We start from the raw sequence: 22,380 nt of genomic DNA on the forward strand, positions 1-22,380 counted from the left end.
TAATAGAACTGTCACAAACCAGGAAGCCAGTGCATTTAAAATTCCCAGAGGAATCGGCAGGCACCTCTAAACACGCAACATGAGGATGAAGCTAGGATAACGATATCAGCTTCCAGCATTGGCTCAAGACCTTATCCAGTGGCAGAGCTCTAGTAAAAAGAAGGCAGGAGAAAGGAACTATCTCAGGCCACTACTTGCCTAGTAGAGAAAAGTTAATTTAGATCTTGCAAATTAAATGCCAATAGAACCAAACTAGTTTGATAATGCTTTATTGAAAAGTTGGCAAGGTGGGAAGGGGAGCTAGGAGATCAAACCTGTCATCCTCTGAAGTAAGTGAAAAACGAATATGTATAGACTTTTGTATGTACACCAGAATTTGAACCCATTGGAGGAATGAAGGCAAATATAACAGTTTGCTGAGACTGGTGAGGACTTACATCTTATGAGCAGGGTCTCAGAGAGCTGAGCAGAGGACTCCTGTGTTTGTCATAGGTTTTTTGGTACTTTTACCTGTATGTATATAAATGTATTAAAAGATCATTTAAAAATTATCACTATTTCCAAAACATTATATAATATGTGTGTGTATTTATTTATGACCTTATTTTATGACTTTGAAGGACTCTAAGATGTATTTCTTTGCATCTCTTGGTCCTGTTAATTTGTGTAGCACTCACTGAGTTTTTCAGTACGTGATTGCTTGCTTGGTGCAGGATGTGACAGTTGGAGGGGGATGGGTGAGGCTCTGAACTCACTAGGTTAAAGGAGAACTTCTGTAAGGTCTCAGCAGACCGTGTACAGAAGCAGGGATACTTGGTGAAATCTACAGCCTGGCCTCTGGATGACTTGTAGAAACATCTGGATAAGCCTCTACTCTTCCAAGAAGTTGGTAGATAACTATATTTCCCGGGTAGAGTTATCTTTCTCTTCTGCTTCACAAATGTAAATATTTGGCTACTCTCTAAATCCAGTTTCTGTAATGGGTCTAGGTTCAGGCTAATGGGACATCACTAGAACACTGGTCAGTTACACATTGATTTTTACAACACAGCTCCTTCATATTCCTGTTTCACTGACCACCGAAGTCACTTGACTATTTAGTGGCTAGCATTTGTGATTTCCCTAGACAGAAGGGAATCTGCCTTCTGAAGGGTTGACACAACAAAATAACAGTATGAAATAAAGGCAAAACATGCATATTTATAGTCAAAAGGTGAACATTGCAGCATGGAGGAAACCCCAGTAGTGTCTGAAATACTAAGAAGTTTGAATTCCACTGTTTCTAGCGGGGAGAGAACAGGGAAAGACGGGGGATTTCTAGGGACTGGGAGAACAGTCTGTGGGAGACCCGTGTGGGTTTGAACAGTCTGGTTGGCCAACAGAGAACTTTATGGTTTGTAAATGATTCTCTTTGGGACCAAAATCAAGAGTGCATCACAAAAGTCTTAACTTTTTGATACAGACTCCGTTTTTTAAAGTAGAATCAAGGAAGGAACCGCAGTGTTTTCTGCCTTAAAACAGCCAAGGGAAGAGGTACAAGAAGAGGTCTTTTCTTGTTTGTTTGTTTCAAGATAGGGTTTCTCTGTAGCTTTGGAGCCTGTTCTGGAACTTGCTCTTGTAGACCAGGCTGGCCTCGAACTCACAGAGATCTGCCTGCCTCTGCCTCTCAAGTGCAGGATTAAAGGCGTGCACCACCACTGCATGGTGAGGAAGCGTCTACTAACCCTTGCTGGTGAACTCCTTACATTTCAAATAATCGTCATACCGAGTGTCATATTTTGGGGTAACAGTCCCCAAGCACCTTCTTTATGTTATAAATAAGCTCAGAATCTTAAAGAGACTGCAACTTCAGCTGAAGGTCCGGACAAGTAAATAAATGTTCCTCTTGATTAAGAGGGTATGCTCTGAAGAATAAAGGCATCGAGACAGAAAGTGAATTTGCTTTTTAGTCTGACTCAGGTGGTGAGTGTGTGAGTTCCCCACAAGGAGAAAGTGTCACTGCTCCAGGCCTTCAGATTCCTAGAATGGAGCAGTGGGCTTTTATGTAAATAAAGGCTTTGTTTGGTGGAGGAAGGGGTTAAAATATTTCCATAGAAGTCTTGGGCTGATGAGGGAGGGGGACTTGATCGGGGGAGGGGGAGGGAAATGGGAGGCCGTGGCGGGGAGGAGGCAGAAATCTTTAATGAATAAATAAATTTAAAAAAAAAAGAAAAGAAAAAGAAGTCTTAAAGGCCCAAAAGGTTTTAATTCCTTATCCTTAACACAAATCTGATAATACTTTATGGAAAAGACTCATATTGGGCATGTCCTACAATTAATTGCAGTACAAAAATAAGACAGTTGGGAAATTCAGTCTGACTTGGGGCGATGAGGGTGGGGGGCCAAAAGCAGAATGGTGATATGAGGAAGAGGAATGTGGGGACAGAAGAGCGGTCTAGCTGCCACGAGATCTCCAGTTCAGATTACTCTGTGGGGCAGGCTGAGGGAAAGCAAACCAGGTTGTACTGTGAAAGGTCTGGTTCTACTGTTGCCAGCTGAAGCCCCTGGCAGAAAAGAGAGTGTGGAAAGAAGGTGGGTCTGAAGGTAGAAGGCAGGGGGCTGACCCAAATTCAGGGAAGGAGTCGCAAGGACAGAAAATCTTAGGTGCTTTCTAGAGAATCTAATTTAGCCACAGCCAGGTAAAAATCAGAGTGGTGATTATTTGGGCATAGTTGATTCCTTTGGCCTGATTTTGGTGTTGTCCACAGCTCCCCAGGCATCCTATATGCCCAAAGAAAAATTGCTAAGGAGGCATATGGTCAGACATGTTCTCTGATAGTTTCCTATGCTCTTCTGCCTGTACTGGGCTGGCCTGAAGAGTTCATGATTTGAGGGTAGGCCTTGGCAAACTGTGGGAAAAGAGAAACAGGACAACAGGAACGCATCAGTGCTACGGACAAGCTAACCATTCATTCTCAACATTGACAGATTTATGTGGGGGAAACAGGATAATGTGCTAATACGATCTGCTGATGGAGTGGGAAACTGGAGTTGGGAATTCCTAAGGTTGATTGTGGGGGACCCCGCTCATTAATCAGATATATTCACCAGTTAGTTTAAAAAGTACAACCTTATATGGACAAACATGCCATTGTTCCTCTGTAGAATTTTTATCTCGTCTTATTAATTCATGTTGACTTTCTTCTTATGAAAAAAAAAGTCCAATACAGAAGGTTTCAGGAACGTGAATGAAATGCTTAGTTTATATCCATAAGTGTTTTTATTATATATTGGAGCATGTTGCCTAATTAAATTTAAATATTTTTAATGATTTCTCATTTGCTATGTCCTTGAGAGATAATTGTAACTCAGTGAAAACTTTCCCTTCTACTGCGTTTTTGTCTTATATAACAAAGGAAGCGCTAATGAGCCTCTCATTACAGTGCTGTACCAATAGTCATTCAAATATCAAAAGGAAAGCGAAAGCTTTACTGTAAGTTTTAGTCTTTCAGGCAAATAACACTACCGCTTAATTCATTTTTTGTGATTTTAAAATTAGTATTTGATTAAGATAAAAATGTACTAAAATCCTGACTTCTTTGATAACAAGCAAAATTTTAATATTTTGTGAAAAGGTAATGACATAACTATGAAGTTTCTGAATAAAAAAAGAAGTAGGCCATTTTAAAATATTGATTTGGCTAATTCAGAACAAAGCAATTAATAATACTATTATAATATGTCAAAATAGCTCTGTGGTACTTAAGAAAAATATAGCACATTTTAGTGCTGTATTTTTAAATTAATTAAAAAAAAAGATCTTTTCTCATTTTACATATCAATCCCAATTTCCACTCCCTATCCACTCCTCAGAGAGGGCTTCCCATGGGGAGTCAACAAAGTCTAGAACATTGCTTTGAGGCAGGACCACGGCCCTCCCAACTATATCTAGGCTGAGAAAGGTATTCCTCCAAAGAGAATGGGTTCCAAAAAGCAAATACAAGCAGTAAGGATAAATTCTGGTCTCACTGTCAGTGGCCTCACAGTCTTCCCAGCCATAAAACTGTCACTCACATTCAGAGTTTGGTCCTATGCTGGTTCCCTCACTGTCAGGCCAGAATTGGTGGGCTCTCATAAGCTGTTTCCGTGGGTATCCCCATCATAGTCTTGACCCCTTTGCTCATATTATCACTCTTCCCTCTCTTCGACTGGACTTTGGGAACTCAGCCCACTGCTCCACTATGGATCTCTGCCTCTGCTTCCATCAGTTGCTGGATGAAGGTTCTATGGTGACATGTAAGATAGTCATCAATCTGACTACAGGGCAGGCAAGGCCAGTTCAGGCACACTCTCCTCTATTGCTTACAGTCTTAGCTGGGGTCATCTTTATGGAGTCCTCAGAATTTCTAGTGCCAAGTTTCTTGCTACCCCCATAATGTCTTCCCTCAATCAAGATATCTAATCTCTTTCCTTGCTCTCCATATCTCAATGTCAATATGTAGAAGTATGAAAATCGAGCCATATTTATCCCCATGCATAAAACTCAAATCCAAATAGATTAAAGACCTCAATATAAATCTGACCACACTTAACTTGATAGAAGAGAAAGCGGGAAGTAGCCTTCAATGCATGGGCACAAGAGACCACTTCCTAAATATAATACCTGTAGCACAGACACTGAGAGCAACAGTAAATAAATGGAACCTTCTGAAACTAAGAAGCTTCTGTAAAGCAAAGGACAGAGTCAGTAAGACAAAAAGACAGCTTACTGAATGGGAAAAGATCTTTACCAACCCCACACAGACAGAGGACTGATCTTCAAATATATAAAGAACTCAAAAAATTAGATCTCGAAATACTAAATAATCCAGTTAAAAAATGGGGTACACGTCTAAACAGCGAATTCTCAACAGAAAAACCCCAAGTGGCCAAAAGACACTTAAGGAAATAGTGTTGTATTTTTATAGAACAAAGAATTACACCTTTCACCCTTAACATTAATTTATTTAATGAACAATTTAAAGTGTGTTTTCCAACAGCTTACAAAATCCCACTCATATTCGGCTTTACATTCATCCATCTTTAACACTTATCATTTGTATTTAATCAAAGTCGAAGCTGTTGGGAAATAAAACAAAGGTCTTTGGTGGGAGCCCAAAGAGCAAAAATCAGCACAATATAATCAGAATTTTCTAGATGTGTACTTGATTATAAGTAGCCAATCTAGAAGCTGCTTTCTCATGTGACATCTGTTCCTGAGTCAATGAGGTAGTCGGTCACCTCACCAGACATTCAGACTTCAAATGACAGGCCAATAATATTGAATAAAGTAAAAAAGAAATCTCTAAAAATGTTATTATATGTGGATGATTTCCTTATGTATATTCTAATTAAGTCTGATTGGGGGTACTGCTGAATGACTGTAGTGTATTTTTTCTGGTGTTAATAAAGATCAAAGCAGACTTTGTGGACTGAAACCACTAGGCTACATCCTTAGCCCTTAGTTCATTTTAGAACTCGTCTAAATCCATCATTTTTAATATCTATGAATTTGCATGTAAAGCCACAGAGTCCCTACAGTTAAGGTCTTTAATAAATCTTTTGGCATGTGTCATTTCAAAGTAACCTGGATGGGATCATTAAAAGCATATTATTGAAGTTATAATGGAAAACAAATTTTAAAACACTTAAATTTGTGCAGATATTCCGATTTTTAATATTTCATATCAAAACAACTATTTTCCATCAAAATAACTTAAACAACCATCTCTTTAGTAATAAGTGTTTAGTTCAACAGAATCAAGTGAATCACAGTGACCATCATCACCCTTAAGGCCCTCAGTGCTTCTCTAGCAGGGGCCGTCCAGGGCATTGCATCCCACTAAATGCCTTAGTCAACAGTACCGCTCTTGGGAAATAGGCAAGTTTCACTAGTAAGAATCCTCTTACCTCATTTAAATTCCAAGAACTTGGTTTGGTCTACCATTCCATATTCTGTTTGTTCCAGACATACCTAACTGTGTTTAGAACATAACTGTGTCTTCTCTACTCCTGATTGCTTGGGCAAGTTGGATCTGTGCTTCAGAGTCTATAGAGTTTGTCATGAGACAGAAACTTGTGACTTATTAATTATGTGTGAGTTCTTGCACACCAAATGAAAATCTTGGTTACTGATTTTAATTTACTATTGATAATTTCCTAGTATTTTGCTTTGGTCTTAAATGTCCTTCAAAGGCTGCATGATGAAGCACATTCCAAGTGATGGAGCTCTGGGACGTGGTGGAAACTTGAGGAGGTAGGACATAGTTGAAGACGTAAGTCATTGAGGGCATGCCCTTGTGGCGGTCCTGGTGACCCTGGCTCCTTCCTTCTGCTCTGGTTGTTTCTCAGATGCCATGAGTGAGCAGCCCTGCTCTGCCGCTCCTTTCCCACCAGGATGTTCTGAATTACCACAGATACAAAACTGTGAGACCATGTCACAGCTGATGGGCTGTAAGCCTCGATATCCTCCTTTGCAGTTGTTTGAGGTGTTCGATCACAATGGTTGAAAGTTGCGGAATATACTATGAAATATAAATTGGAATGATATTGACCATGTTAATCAAATGGTTTTAACTTTGGCTGACAGAGTTACTCCCTTTGTCCCCCCTACCCCCACCTAGTTTAATCCACACACTTGGATTAAAAAGAATGTTGTTTGAATTGGGTACTCATGCCGTGCGTTTTCTCGACTCTTCAGTAATTGTAAAGTGTCTGCTGTCTGAACATGTTCTATTATCTGAAAAGATACTTGAAGATGAACTATAAATAGATTCAGAATGAGTAGTGCTAAATTAGGAAGATCAAAGAGAGGCTTTCTGTTTTATCTACTGATAAAGCTGAATCTGAAACCCTAATATGAGATTATGATTGCACCATCGCTTTATTCTTCAGAATTGGCTCCAATTGTTTTGTCTCTTTTAAGAACGTTTGATGGACCATTTACCACAGCCCTCAGTTTAAGCCACTGTGAAGTAGATTACTAAATTAAGGCTTGGACCCATGTTTTATGACTCCAGATCTAATATTTTTGCCCTCTGTTTCATACCATTAGCTTTTTCTCACAGATTCCGCAAGAGTTGGGGAGAGGGGTTGCTGAGATTTACTATATGAAACAATTAGCAGATCTTATTCCTAGGTGTACTGTTGATTTTAATTATGCGTGATCAAAAATGAATTCACTTAGGAGCATTGCTCAAGCAGTTATTGTTAAGTTAGCTTTCATGTATTATCTTATAATACCAGAGACGTAATCTATATCAAGGGTGGCGTGGCGGCTGACAACAGTTCCTGCCTCTTAAGTCAGCTAAACCTGAATTTCCATCCCTATACCTCACCTCACAACAGGGAAGCAAGTTCTTTAACTTCTCAGTTCCCGCATCTGTGGAGTGGAGAACACAGGGAAACAGCTCACAGGATATGGTGAGAATTAAAACACATCATGCACGCAGAATACTTAAAGTGCTGCCTCCTGCATGCAATGTTAAATGCTGGCTGGTTAGTTGTGTCCTCGTTTTCATGTATAGGTCCATAAATGCCCTCATTTTTTGAAGGGAATTTTCCTTCTTTAATGGTAGGAATCACTTTTCCACATAGTCTTACCTCTCTCTATTTCTTCCGTGACTTGAAAACCCAATGCTTAGTTAAAACTCAGTATCAGAGCCATCACTTGGGTAATGCTGAGAGAAGGCAAGAGAGATGAACTAGGTCTGCTCAGGCCTGCGTCTGGAATGATACCGCTGGAACTGCACCTAGTGTTCTCTTAGGCTTGGAGGCTCATGGGCATCTTCTTTTTCTGAGCTTTCCTTGGAGTGTCAGGTGTATTGCAGTTCGCTCTGGGAAACCTTGTAAAGAGGATTAAAGGCAGGAAAGAGCAAAGCCGTTCTGTAAGCGTCTTGTGAAAGGGAACCACTTCTTCCTAAGCTCAAGACAGCAAGAAACAGTTTACTGGCAATGACCTGTTTGTGCAGCAGCCTCAAAGAAACATCAGAACGCTTTGATCATTTTCAGGCAGAAGAAAATTATGAAGTTCTTCCGCTGATGGTTCATGGGGAGTTTGGGGAGGCTGATCAAAGAAAACTGGGATTAATATGGACTAGAAATTAAAATCTGCATCCACGCCACTTTATTATGCTGTGCCTCTTCCACTGGTGAATTGCATACTTTAAAAAAAATCGAGATGGTCATCTTATGATTAATCTGAACTTTATTGTAGCTTCTGTGTTTCCGGGGCAACTGTGTTCAGCGGTGCACTTTTGATAGTGACGCACAAATTGCATAGTTGAGAAACTGAGTGGGCAGTGCGTAGTGCATATTTTGTTTGATTCTTTTAGGTTACTGTAAACCCAGTTACACAGAATTATATAAGAGAGGAAATGTTTTGACATTCTTCTGTGATCTTTAAGAAAAACTCCCATAAGTTTTCAATTATGTAATGGCAATATACGATTATAGATTTCACTTTGAACACTATAATTATACAGCTGAGACGCTGGAGGAAAAGAAGAGCAAAACTTTACAATAGGAAGAGCTATATTTATGGCCATTCTCTTGTAAGGATTCAAACATTTGAAATGGAAAACAAAAGAATAGTTTGCAAATAGCAGTCACTGCTGTGGGAGAAAAATCCTTCTGAGGAACACGAGAAGCGAAAAGAGATTCGTTCTTTTTTTTTCAATAGATACATAAAAACAAAGAATATTTATTCTGTAAGTGCATGGGCTAAGTCTGAGCCAGTCTCCAAGGTGTAGTTTTAACTCCTGCCTCTAAAGTTATTAGGAAGCTTTTAACGAAGTGGTGAGGCCAGTGCTTCAGGTATAAGCCTGAGAAGGTAGAGCAATAAATAGGAAAAGTCATAAGCATCTCATTAAAAATGTATTGACTAACAGCAAGAGAACCCAAGGACAGCAGGTCCCCGACTTTGAACCACATCCTCAGGAGTCCAGTGTGCTAACATTTGCTTTAAACTCAACAGGCCACGTCCCTCTGTGGCATTCTAACTTCCTCTTATGTAGATTAAACTGCTAACACGGAGACCCTCAAAGGAAGCGGGCAGTGCAAAACTTCTTAATCTTTTAATACCTGTGTGAGTCGGTTGTTCGGTGATTCATCCTTTATTGAAATAACCAAACTGACATTTGAAATTTAGTCAGATCATTGGTATTAGTTTCAGATGACTTCCTGGAAAATTCACTGAGGATGAAGAAGCAAATTTATTAATTTCCCAAGTGATCTTTGAGATAGCTTATGAATCTGGTCCCTTGTGTTAGGGCAGAAATCATTTAGTCCAGAAATCTCTGTACTAAATTGCTGTGAAACAGTTAACAGACTGTCTATTCACTCAACACGGACGTTGTTTAAGATGCAAGTGATGTCATAGGTGGGGAATTGTTCTTAGTTTTCGAAACCTAAATTCTATGCTTATAAATCAGCAAACTACATGGGGGACAGATGAGTAAGATACCAAGACTAGTTCCACCACTGTGACGTCATCAGACACTGCTAATGCTTTTCCATGCTGGTTCACAGCCTCTTGAGTACCAACCAGTGCAGCCCATAGAACTGCAGGGCAGTACTGCTTGAAATCCAGGGATTGTAGAGTAAAACATGTTGACACTGAATTAGATGTGTGTGCTCACAAGTAATATTTATATTAGTCAAAGCTGTGAAATTTCACCAAGAATTATACCTCTCGCTATTTTCTCCTCAAAATGTTTTTTCAGAACAAAATCATTTGATGACTAACAGACATTTAAAGCACATCTGGTGTAGATCCTGTAAATGATAGATAGATGATAGATAGATAGATAGATAGATAGATAGATAGATAGATAGATGATAGATAGATGGATAGATGATAGATAGATAGATAGATAGATAGATAGATAGATAGATAGATAGATAGATAGATAGATAGATAGATAGACGGGCAGAGAGAAAGAGAGAGAGAGAGAGAGAGAGAGAGAGATGCTGTTGGCAATTTCTAAGTGCAGTGGTCCCATGCTTGAGTGATACTTCTGGGACCTTTTAGCATATATATTCTAACAGATATCAAGCCCATTTTGACTTGCAAACAAAGACTTCAGAGTGGCACCATGTTAGGAAAAATGACTCTCAAAGATATCCAATAGGATATGATGCCACCAATCTCGTGTTTTGCTAATGGAAACGAGGAGGAGATTGATTTAGCATTTATAGATGATAAACTTCATGCTGTATCTAGCGTGCATTTTCCCTTCCTCCATAAAGAAAATAACCCCAAACATCAATGATCATAGCATAAGTGATTTTATGATATCAGCTAGTAAGTGGGAAGACTGGGCTAGGTATAAAAAAAAGAAAATGAAAATGAAAAGATAACCATAATGATTGCATGTTCATGCTGAGTGACAGGGAAAACAACTCCTGACTTTGAGGTCTGAGAACTTGTAGGGAGCAGTGGAGACTAGCACTCCTGATTGCCAGCCTGACTAAAAGACGACTACTTGGCACAGCTGATTGTTGCCATGGAAATCTGACTTTGAGGTGAAATTTGGAGACATTTACTCCAGTTTTGGGAAGCAGTTGAGAAGATCCCTGTAAGCCACACATAACCTGCTTTAGCGTCAACTCTGAAGCATGGCCATTTGCCTTTCGCCTTGTTTCCTTCTGTGCTGGCTAACTAAATGAGCAATGTCTGTAAGGCTGTAAGAGGAAACGCTGCTGCTTCCCACTAAACGAATGAGTGCAAGGATAGTTTACCTTGTGCAGCTGAGCAGCTAATGACTTGAAGTGTGCTGTGAGCGGGAGTGCCATGCTTATATCCTGGTTGTCTACTCTGAGGATTGCCAGTCCTCGCCACATTCCAGTTTTCCACTTCTGTGAAACAGCAGTGGCCACACAAACTTCATAGAGCTGCACTGAGAATTAAAATGAACTAAAACGCTATGAAGTGCCTACTACAGATGACCTGGATATAATAACTTCTCAATAAACATGGACTATAATGATTTTATTAGAAAACAGTATTCAGAGATTTACTTATTAATTTGTATTTAAAGAGAGCATCCTTTGTAAATGTTAAGGGTCCATTTTCTATTGATTTCTATGAGGAAAAAGCATAGATGCCGAAATCTGAAAGTCAGGATTGGAGTTCAAGCTCTACCACTATATAATTAAAAAAGATAAATTAATTTTTCTGATCCTTAAATCTCTCATCTAGAAAAGAGAAATGATAACCCAAACCTCAGAATTTAGTGAGATAATGTGGAAACAAATGTTATTTTCTATTGTTTTAAAATGATTTCGAAGTTCTATATTCATAAATATGTTTTAGGCTGTTATGTGCATTAAAAAGAAATGACATTGCCTTGGTTAACAAATTAAACTCCATCTTAATGAACTACAACAGAAATTCTCAGGCAGAGCTATGTTACACTTCGGATGGCATTTGACAATGTCTGCTGACATTTTTGGCTGCCGCAGCTCAGAGGAGCACTGCTGGCTTCCAGTGGGTGAAGGCCAAGGCGATGCCTAAACATCTGGTGACACACAGGACAGCTTTGCACATCAGAGGGTTCTGCAGCCATATGTCTATAGTGCTGGGCTGTAGGGACATTGCACCTCAGCTGTACAGTCACCGTAACATTTAGTCTGCAGCAAAGAAGAGTCTGTTGTTGTTTTCCCTAAACACGACCTAACTCTGATAACCTATGAACTGAAATCTGAAGAGACTCATTCAGAAAGATATATTTTTTAGAGGCACAAATAGCCCTGTTTTCTTGTGATTGCAAAAGAAACCCTAGGTGATGAAAATTAAATTTAGATTTATCTTTCAAAAGCATGTTCACAGAAAGCGATAGCCCCCTCACCCCTTCATGTAAAAATACTACTTGAAATACAATAGTCTAAGTTAGAGTATCTCTGCTTTTTTAAATACATGCATTTGCTTCTTATAATTTGCTTTATCAAAATTAACTTTCCTACCTTTCCATTCTTGGATGATACAATCCTAACGCCATTAGTTAGAGTGCAGCAGGGTAGTCACTGAGATAATGGGACAGGCACAGGGTACCAGAGAGCCCTACAGGAGGAAGGAAATATGAAGGTGGTTGGATCGGTGACGTGGTGTTTCCATCAGCTTTCTGTTGGTGTATCAGGTACTTGAGATAATTTCTTTGTACAGGGACAGGCATTTGTCGACAGTAGGTTTGCTTGGTTGCTTTTGGGCCTGTGGTGAGGCAGCAGACCTCTCAGGAGGAGTGCTGTAGAGCACAGCCATTTACTTCGTGGCTCAGAACACAGGACAGAAAGAGAAAAGATGTGGAACCTCTCCTTTAGTGCCTTATTGTACTCAGATACCCAGGACTTTCTTTAGGCATTACTTCTTTTTTTAATTTTTTTATTTTTTATTTTTTTTATTGAAAAAAAAATTCCGCCTCCTCCCAGCCTCCCATTTCCCTCCCACTCCTCTCCCCATACCCCCACTCTTCTCCCCCTCCCTCTCCAGTCCAAAGAGCAGTCAGGGTTCCCTGCCCTGAGGAAGGTCCAAGGTCCTCCTTCCTCCATCCAGGTCTAGGAAGGTGAGTATCCAAACTGGCTAGGATCCCACAAAGCCAGAACATGAAGTAGGATCAAAACCCAGTGCCATTTTCCTTGGCTTCTCATCAGCCCTCATTGTCTGCCATGTTCAGATAGTCTGGTTTTATTCCATGATTTTTCAGTCACAGTCCAGCTGGCCTTGGTGAGCTCCCAATAGATAAGCCCCACTGTCTCAGTGGGGGTGGGTGCACCCCTCACTCATGTTCCTTGCTCATGTTCTCCCTCCTTCTGCTCCTCATTGGGATCTAGGGAGCTCATTCCAGTGCTCCAATGTGGGTCTCTGTTTCTATCTCCATCCATCGCCAGATGAAGGTTCTATGGTGATATGCAAGATATTCATCAGTATGGCTATAGGATAGGGCCATTTCAGCTTCCCTATCCTCAGCTGCCCAAGGAACTAACTGGGGACATCGCCCTGAGCACCTGGTGGATATGGGAGCAGGGAAGTATATATCTTAATTAAGAGACTTGAACCTAGGCATTACTTCTTAAAGTTAAGGTTCTACCACCTTCCAGGAGTGCCACACTAGCCCTTTGGAGGGCATTTCAGATTCACATAAATCATATGGCACTATCAGAATCCAAATAAGGTGTATAGTCCATCTTGAAATGTCAACAAAGACCCAGTGGAATGAAGACAGGAAAGTTCTAATATTCTAAGAATGATGGGCAAATGGCAAAGGGACACAATGACTCTGAAGGACTACAACTGAGACAGCTAACATCTAAGTAATGGACATAAAGACAGTAACTGATGAAAACAGGGATCCATGAGCCCATGGTGATGTAGTAAGTAAAAGAAACTGCAAGTCTGATGAAAAAGTAAATACCTGTAAAATAAAAATAACCTCCAAATACATTAATTAAAGGTGAAAATAGTAACTTTACAGTAGAAACATGGGTTGAAAGACTACCTGAATTAAATGGTCAAAATCACATGATCTTAGCAAGACAAAAATCCTCTTGCCATGTAATGAAAGCTTCCAGGGGTGGCAATCATCTGTGTGGCCAATAAGATGGCATATTATACATGCATTTGGCTTTTGATGGTACAATCATAAAAGATGACACTGGGTGAAGTCAGCTGTTATTTTGTAGGATACTCAAGCATCCTTTAAAAGAAGACTACAGAATGAGGGCCTTTATCTGCTAATATCTAGCACTAATTGCTGGCCATGTAGTAGGTTTAACTTTTTTACTTTTTTAAGTTGAAATATTTATTTATTTATTGTGTGTATATATGCTTGTGTATGTGTGGATATGCACGTAGAGAGCTAGACTTCTCGATGTGGGTCTTGGGGATTGAACTTCAGGTCTCCAGGCCTGGCAACAAGTGACTTTATATCATGAGCCATCTCACAAGCCCAGATGTTCTTATTTTAAAACAGAAATTTCGCTAAAGTATCTCGAGTGTTGAAGCATCAGGTCAGTAACTCCATGTTGAATGGTTTTAGAAAATAGTACTATTTGCCTTATAATTGGAACATGTCTCTGAGATTCTTAAAATTTTTGTTATGTGAAATGAAAAATAGTGCGTTATAAACCGAGCTCTTGGCTTTAAATAGAAACTTGTCATTTTAAAAGGGATACTTCATATCTAACTTTTGTAAGTTTTAGCTAAAAAGGTATTAGCAATCTGCTTTTGATGTACGTTTCAGTGGCTTCCACTGTTACTATTAAAAGACATCTAGTTCTTTGTTATTTTGAACAGTACTATTAAATATCTTTGTTGACATTTCTGTGTCATCATTTAGGTTTTCTTCAAGAATAACTGCCCAGAAATCAGGTTACTGTGTGAATGGGTAATCCATCCTTCAGTCATGTCATTCTAGGAAGCTTCCTACAATGTTTTTAAAAGTAGATGAAATTCATAGTTTAGTAGCTATTCTTCCCCACACTAGAAAGGACTTTCTATCAGAGTAAGAGCTTATCTGTTTGGTTATCACTGTCCTCAACATTATGGTACTGAATATGTATTTGGAGTAGCAATAACTACAAGCCTTTAGTACATATGGGCTCTGCCCTTAGGAGATTAATCCACCTATTCCTCGAATTACTCTTACGAAGTAGGCGATGTGATCATTTCTGTTGGTGAAGAAACTAAGGCACCCAGAGACTTTCACCCCACTCAGTCAGCTAGAGCTAGATACCAGATAGTTTTCCTTCAGTTTCCAAGTAGCCACTGAGTAGATTAGTCCATGAACAAATAGTCAGCATGTCTGTTTAATTCTTTAACCAGGTACAGGTTTCAGGGATTTCTTCTTTCTGTGTTCAATGGAGCTATTGAGAACAGTCAACGCTCTCTAAGATCTCACTTCATCTCACGGTCCTGCAGTGCGGCCCCGACTTACTACCTAATGATCTGCTTCTAGAATTAATATCCACACAGACATAAACTATAAATCATCCTTACCCGGTGAAATTAAGGAGATATAAACAGTAGATGTGCTTTGTCTTGCAGAGCAAATGGTGCATCTGGACTTCCTGTCTCCAGGAGACAGAGCTTTTATTACTGTCCCTCAAACACATCATTTCCTCTGCCCCCACCCCCACCCGGGCCCTTTGCTCCTGCGGTCCCCTGTACTGGGAATGCCCAGGCTGTGCCTTCTGCTGAAGATGCTGTTGAACTTCTCTTTTACTTTCATCTTGAAGATGCCTCCATTTCTCAGATCCTTGAGTCTCTTTTATGCTCTTCTCTAGGAAGAGTTCTTCCATCAGTTGTGTGAGATTCTCATTTCCTTAGTAAATTATTTTCCCTTTTTAGCTCTAGTCATCTTATAAGCCCAAATATGTATCATAATGTCTTGTGCAATATACAAAGCTAAGGATTTTGAATGAATAAATGTGTTATCTCAGGAACATATAATTTGAAATTTAAAAATTTTTAAAATAAAAAAATGTGAATATTTCATTCAATTAATAGGAATATTTCATTTTTGCACATTAATAGGAATGAACAGGAAATAAAAATGAAATGGTAATGGTCAAACATTTTTTCCTTTCATAGTATAATTTTCACTCCATCTTTGAAAGGTTTTAAGGCTCACCATTAGCTTTCTTTTCTATAATAAAAGGCATTGTATTTATGGTTGAAGATGTTATCCTCACTTCTACCCACAGCTTCAATTCTCTTCTTTGTAAGTAGTGGTTGAGGTACATCAAAGGTAATAAAATCAATTGAACGGTTAAGTGGAGTTTTATTTCCAAGGCTAGTACTTAAGAATGTGTTCCCATTACGGAATTTTAATAATAAGTTTGTTTTCAAGTGTTTTCTTTAATTCCAAGCCTCCTTGGCTGCTAAAGCAAGGCCTGTCCTTGAATGCGGTTCTGAATGAAATAGAATTCCCTTTCTAACGTATATATTTTTGAAAAGAAAGCTTCGGGGATACTCTGCGTTCTCATTTGACAGTGCAGTACTTGGTTGGGAGCAAAGACAAGAATAGCACAGCCTTCCACACCAGCACAACCATCCCCAGCAGGCCAGACAGAGCTGAAGGGTTTTGTTGCTGGTCTCAAACAGGAAGCCAAAGGCAAAGAAACAAACAATATCAGTCTTTTAAAAATGTCGTTGCTGATGTAAATCACCTGTGATCCTTGGGTGCTGGCGAGCCCCAAGCGTCCCTGGGGTAGTTGGATATTAATTTGTAGCTAATTTATATTTGGTGTGTAGTGTTTAACGTAGATAATACTGGCCATGATGACTATTGTTCAGTATGCAGTTAGTATTTATGTTCTTAATTTTACACACACACACACACACACACACACACACACACACACACACACACGTCTTAGCTTCAGTATATCCTGATTCCTAGAGGGCAGTTCAGAGGCTAACATACTATTGTGGTATTGTGGAGAATGTCTAAGTTATCCAGTTGTCTTTCATTTATTTATTGGTACTAGCAATTGAACTCAGAGCCCCCAGCTTGCTAAAGGAAAGTTGTACCTTGAAGCCGGTGTCCCGCAGCCCCTGACTCATGCTATACGTTATTTATTCATCAAATCAACGGATTTGGTATTGTTTGAGCCATCTTCTATTTATGTATTAAAATGAGGATTTAGAAGTCTATTTTATAGAGGTTAGTTTCACAATGTGAATGATATATTTTAAATTAATATTGACTATCCTTTTCAGAGTCAATACATAATCTGACAAACGTTCAGAGCAACTGGTAAAGTCAAAGCTTGATTACTTTAGGGTTTACTCTGGTTGAGCTTGGGAGGTCACACTTTTTCCATGTGGCTTCTGCAGACACCAGAGGGAAATTTCCCCTAAGCCTGAAGGCCCCTTGAAGAAACTGGCTAAGATTAGCCTAAGGAAAAAGCATGCAAACTTAGGCACTTGCAAAAGGGGTGGGAAAGGGAATCACGGTATCGGGGCCAAAGATATGATTTTGACTATCCCACCAGCCAGAAATATTCAGAAGCATGCCTCTTTTTCTGTAAGAGAGGTGGTATTCACAGAATGTGGACAGTAAAATTTTATTGAGTATAATTAAGGCTCCAGAAAACAATCTCTTTGGTATTTGCAATTGCCTGGGACATGATCTGGTCCTGGGAGTCTGTCTGGTAGGGTTGCATTCTTGCTTTCCATAGTGAGATAGTTGGGTTTCAGACTGAAAGGGAAAGCCAGCTGTACGTGTCTCTTTCTGCAGCTGCGTAATCATACCTGGGGGAGGGAGGAGTGTGTGGAGAGGAAGAGGAAACGTAAGAGGACCTTGATCTAGAACCTTCTTTTAAAGTTGTTAATTTCCTTTTATTTCTTTTCTCATTTTAACAGCCCTCGTTTTACAGTATCCTTCCCTGAGCCCTCACCTCTCCTGTTCATATTGATGGGAAGTTCTTCACCACCGTCTTCATAGATCTACTTGATTTGGAGGACGGCTATGATCCTCCCCTCTCCACTCCCCACCCCTTTCTAATTCTGTTATCAGTTCCTCAACTTTATTTAGGAGAGCGCCTCTTTGGGTATACATGCTGTTATCAGGAAGAAATCATTGCCTTGTATATTACATGCCAGATTTTTAATGGGCATGTGCAAAGCACATATCATGTTAACTGTAGAGTTTTAGATTGTTTTAAAGTAATTCTGAGAACTTGGGCAATTACTTACCGAGAAATGCTTGTGCAGGCAGGGGGTCGCCCCCTCTTTCTCTTCTCATCTGTAGCCCTGCGGTGCATATACATGAAATGCCTTTGTTCTCGTCTTTTCTGCCTGATTATTATGGTCTCTAAGTGCTTTGTTTTCGCCCCTCTGGTATATTCCTTGTGATTGAGTAAATAACTTTGTTTACATCGAACCGAGGTCTGGAGCACTTTTTTTGTGTGAGATGAGAGAGATAGAGGGGAAAAAAAAAAAGCCTTAGAGTGGGGTGGATTGGAGGGAAAAGCAGAGGGAAGAAATGGGTAAAAATTAAACAACAGTAAAATAATTTAAAACAAAAAAAGCACAAAAACAAGCCAGGAGTGGGTGTAGGGGAGGAGGAGCAAGCTAAGGCAGGACAGGGGCTTCTCTTGGGGTCTGTGAAGTCGCAGGGGGCTTGTCGCGGGGGTGGAGAGAGATCAACAGACCAGCATTTTCCCCAGGCTTGGGCGCAAGCTTGTGAAACTCCTCGTGTATTAAAGAACCTCGGCTGGGATTTGCTGAGGACAAATGCTGTAATGTGTTAGTCATCCATTATCGGCTTCTATTTTTGCAGGTTCCGAATGATGAGTGACGCGGGTCTGCGTGATAGCCCTCACAGCCCCTGTCATTGCGAGCGATAAGGACCTCGCACGTCCAGCAGCCGCCCCGGGCTCAAGGCGCTCTGGAGGGCGGGCGGCTCCCGCGGGCGGAGCGGACTCCAGCGCCGCTTCCCACGCACCGGGACCAGATCCCGGGGACCCGGCTGGCCGCGCGTCGCCCGGGGCCATGAAGTAGCAGTGGCCGCCAGCCCTGCCCTCCCGCCGGTCCGGCTGCTGCCCGCTGCCCGGCCCCAGCTCGGACATGGCCGGACGCGCCAGCAGCGTGCTGCTGGTGCTGCTGCTCGCCTTACAAGGCAGCTGCCTGGCCTTCAGAAGCCCACTTTCTGTCTTTAAGAGGTGCGTGTTTGGCTTGTTTGTTTCCTTTACAGGAGGAAGGTGCTTGGGGTGGTTTTGGTACATGCTCCTTTAGAAATGTAGTCACTGTGGTAACCAGGGTCCTGGGGAAGGGAAGTCTCTACAAGGTTGGTTTTTTTCCTACCCCAAACGATTTGGAATTGTAGCCTTAGTAACTTCTGAAGTGCGCCTTGCCGATAAAGCCCATTCCTCGTCCTGTACCCTGGCTGCTACCCTGGCTTTTGGAACTCCAATTAGAAGTTGTGACTTTCAGAACTAATCGCTCCCTCTTGGGGAAATATTTCAGAAACTATCCAATAGCTGTTTAGACATGAATGCCTTCCTGTATATAACAGCTGGAGGAATAAAATATCAAGATAGATCGGTGGTGGGGAGATCATTGCCTGTAATAGCTCACTAGGAAATATCGAGCTGTATACACGCACCTCGTAATTACCATATGAAATATTTATGTACTTGTACATTTGTAATTCACATCGCAGTCTTTATTTCTTCCTCACGTAACTGTTCTTAGCAAGATTGTGGCTAGGGATGTTTTGTTGTTTGCTTCTGATTGGTAATGTTGGACCCTCATGGTTGACAGAATGTTACTGGGTTATAGTCCTACCGCTAGAAAAATCAATGTGCGTGTGAGGATGATAACGTCTTCATTAAGTAGAAATAAATATGTATTACAGGCTTTTATTGAGCTGAACTTTAAGTGTGCCCTGCTTATTCGCTTTGATTGTCTTTTGCCTACAGATTGGCTCTATGTAGCTCATTGCTAATAACGGGATTCTGGGTGACGAGGCTGTTAGAGAGTTGTTACCTTCTAGTTTTTATTGGACCTACATTAAGGCGTCCTTAAACTTTAGGCCATAGGATTTATTTCTGCCTTTCCAATTATGTTCAAATTATCTTCTTCAGATTTAAAGAAACTGCCAGATCATTTTCCAATGAATGCCTTGGTACCACCAGACCTGTAACTCCTATTGATTCATCAGATTTTGCACTGGATATCCGCATGCCTGGGGTTACACCTAAAGAGGTGCGTGGAATTCTGTACTTCATTATTCAGCTCTTCTGTGCACTGTCGAACGTTAAAGCTAAAACAAGGAGCCTGCGCTTGGAGCTGGGCTGACTTCCTGGCTTTCCAGACTCCCCGGCCGGCCGAGGCTGGAGTACTGGAAAAGGGGTAGGGCTGCAAGGCACAATAGTCAGTTATGCTTATTAGAGTGTTGCTCCTTTTGTCATTGTGATTTGAAATGGAAACTTGAAAGTTTACACTTTGGGATTCTCTGTGGAGAGATGGCCTCTGAAACAGAACATCTAAATATGCACTAAAATATGGAAAATGTTTTAATGAAGGGAATAACATGAGCAGCTGCATCAACCAGATTACTGTGCTTTTTTTTAAAAAAAAAAAAAAAAAAGAAAGAAATACCCTTCCAAAACAATTAACATAGAAAATTCTGCTTGCTGCCAAGAATTTGAAAAACAAAGCATTCCACAGTTTGGAAAGTTGGGGAAACTATTCATACAGGTGGCAGAGTGAATTTTCTAGAGATAATTTTGGAAGAAGCAGAGGCTCTGCTCACCCGAATGTGTCATCAAGCATGTGAAGCTGAGCAAGGTTGCTAGGCATCCCATGTCTCAGCACACACAAGACGCAAAGACACGCTGCCATGTATGCAAGGTGTTTCATTTAGCATGAAAAGGCCAGAATTAATTACGCTCTGCAGCCAGCCAGAGTGGGGATTTATGTATGTCATTAAAAGATAGCCCCGTGCTGTTGAAGCACCACAGACTGGGAGAGGCCTGGACCTGGAAGAGCTGCAGTGGCTGGTGACTCATTCTTGCGGATAATGTACTATTTCCTTTTTTTCCCTTTTAGCACTGGGAAAAGAAAAGTATTCTATTTATTGAGGAAAATGGACAACCAGGAGCTCTAGACTTTTACTTCAGGGTAAAACCTGACAGTATTTGAAGACTTGAGTGTTGTTGTCGATAACTACTTTACAGCTATATAAGAAATGACCCTCTCTGTCTCTGCATCCCCGTGTCACTTTACAGATACCTCTTCTATACATTCTGTTATTTCTGCCCCGACCCAGAATTTCATAATCAGCCTATGTCGTATTTAAGTCAGATACTAAGCCTAGAACACAAAAACCCACAGTCCCCTACCCAAGAGATTAGCTTTTTATTTCTTTTCAGTTTTTAAATGGGCTTTTAACTATACTTCTTTAAAATCAGCTGCTTATTTTTTATATAAAACAATTGCTAATTGGTCATTTTTTTCTTTTTCTCTTTCTCATTTTTTTTTGATATTTTTCTCCCTCTACTTTGTGGGCTGGCCTGAAGCTCGAGGCAGTCCTCCTGCCTCCATTTCTACACTGCATGAATTACAGGAATGAGTTAACATGCCCAGTTTCAGAAATTGGTCTTTTAGCATGTTCTCCACAAGAATATCCTTGTTTTAATCAAATAACAAATTAGTGCTATTTGAAAATATTCCTTTATCCTTGTTACTGAGTAACAACAATAGTAGGCAATTCTTACTGTGACCAGTACTCCCAGAAGGAAAAAATAGAAGAGACGACTTAAAAAAAAATATATGGGAGAGCTGTTTTAATAAAATAAATCTTTATTCAATTTTATAGTCTTATGATTATCAAAATGACCACACAGAAAGAGAACATAGAGTATCTAAATTGCTGCTGTTTGTTTTGCACTATAGGCAGAGGATTTTGCTTCATGAGATGGCCATTTGTTGGTTGCCTTTGCAGCAGAGTTCCCTTCCTTCTTGCTCTTTCTCTAAGGCCATGTGACTCCCAGGAGCCATCTCCAGATGGGGAGTGAGTGGACTGGGGTTAGCAAATGGCTGGATCTTGCTTCCTTTCCACAGTGATTGACCCAGAAAAAATATACATGTGCCGGAATAGCCGAGTCAACTTTTAGGTCTTTTGCTAAGAATGCATTTGCCTATCTTATGTGAGTGACAAGCATGGAGATGTGGTGAGGACGAGCTTTATGAGAAGGCTGTGCTTGGGATAATGTAGAGAGACTGAAGCAATGGAAGTCATTGGTGACTTCATTACTTTGGTCACCTTTGCTTATGTTAGCCTATGTTATTTCATCCAGGCTGGGTTGAGGTTTGTCTTAACTTGCAGCTACAGCTGTCCAATGGGGTGAGAGATTCAGTTGCTCTGAAACAGCTTAGATCTAGCTATAATATTTCACCATGTTTCCTCAACATGCTTGATTCCATGTGTTCTGAATACTGGTTGACATATGGTTCAACTTGTAAGCATTCATGAGAAATGACAGGCTGCCCATGACAGACAGATATAAAACCTCTTTCCTCCTCAACTTGTCTCTCTTGACGAGGTGGACTCACACCTACGGTATCATAAGTATTTTTAGTGAAGGAAAGCAATCACCCTTGTCTTAAAATGCAGCTAAAATTAGAGTTAACACAGGTAAGAAAAAAGGGCATAAAAGGGGAAAAAAGAATAAAAAAATTAAAATGAAGAGACTAAAGATAGAGGGGAAATAAGTATTGACAAAAAAAAAATCCAAGAAAGTAAAATGGCCAGGAACAAGAATAAATGGGCAAAATATAGGAGGAAGAAGAAAATACTTCTTAAATCCGAGAACAAAAACAGCAAAGAGGAAAGGAAAATAGAAAGCTGGGAAGTA

General features: G+C 40.3%; 1 protein-coding gene across 11 annotated transcripts in view; it reads left to right on the forward strand.

The window, feature by feature from the left end:
* Positions 1–22,380, forward strand: part of Pam (peptidylglycine alpha-amidating monooxygenase) — a 287,147-nt gene that overhangs the window by 105,818 nt on the left and 158,949 nt on the right. For all 11 annotated transcript variants that reach the window (XM_050153468.1, XM_050153470.1, XM_050153469.1 and 8 more), the window contains exons 2-3: positions 18,300–18,681; positions 19,606–19,726. In XM_050153468.1, coding sequence (XP_050009425.1) covers positions 18,587–18,681; positions 19,606–19,726 — 216 coding nt within the window. In that variant the 5' untranslated portion in view covers positions 18,300–18,586. The remainder of the gene's footprint in view (positions 1–18,299; positions 18,682–19,605; positions 19,727–22,380) is intronic.

Source organism: Alexandromys fortis, unplaced genomic scaffold, assembly GCF_014885135.2.
Source record: "Alexandromys fortis isolate MF-2015 unplaced genomic scaffold, M_Fortis_MF-2015_v1.1 scaffold_61, whole genome shotgun sequence".
In the NCBI taxonomy this organism is placed as follows: domain Eukaryota; kingdom Metazoa; phylum Chordata; class Mammalia; order Rodentia; family Cricetidae; genus Alexandromys; species Alexandromys fortis.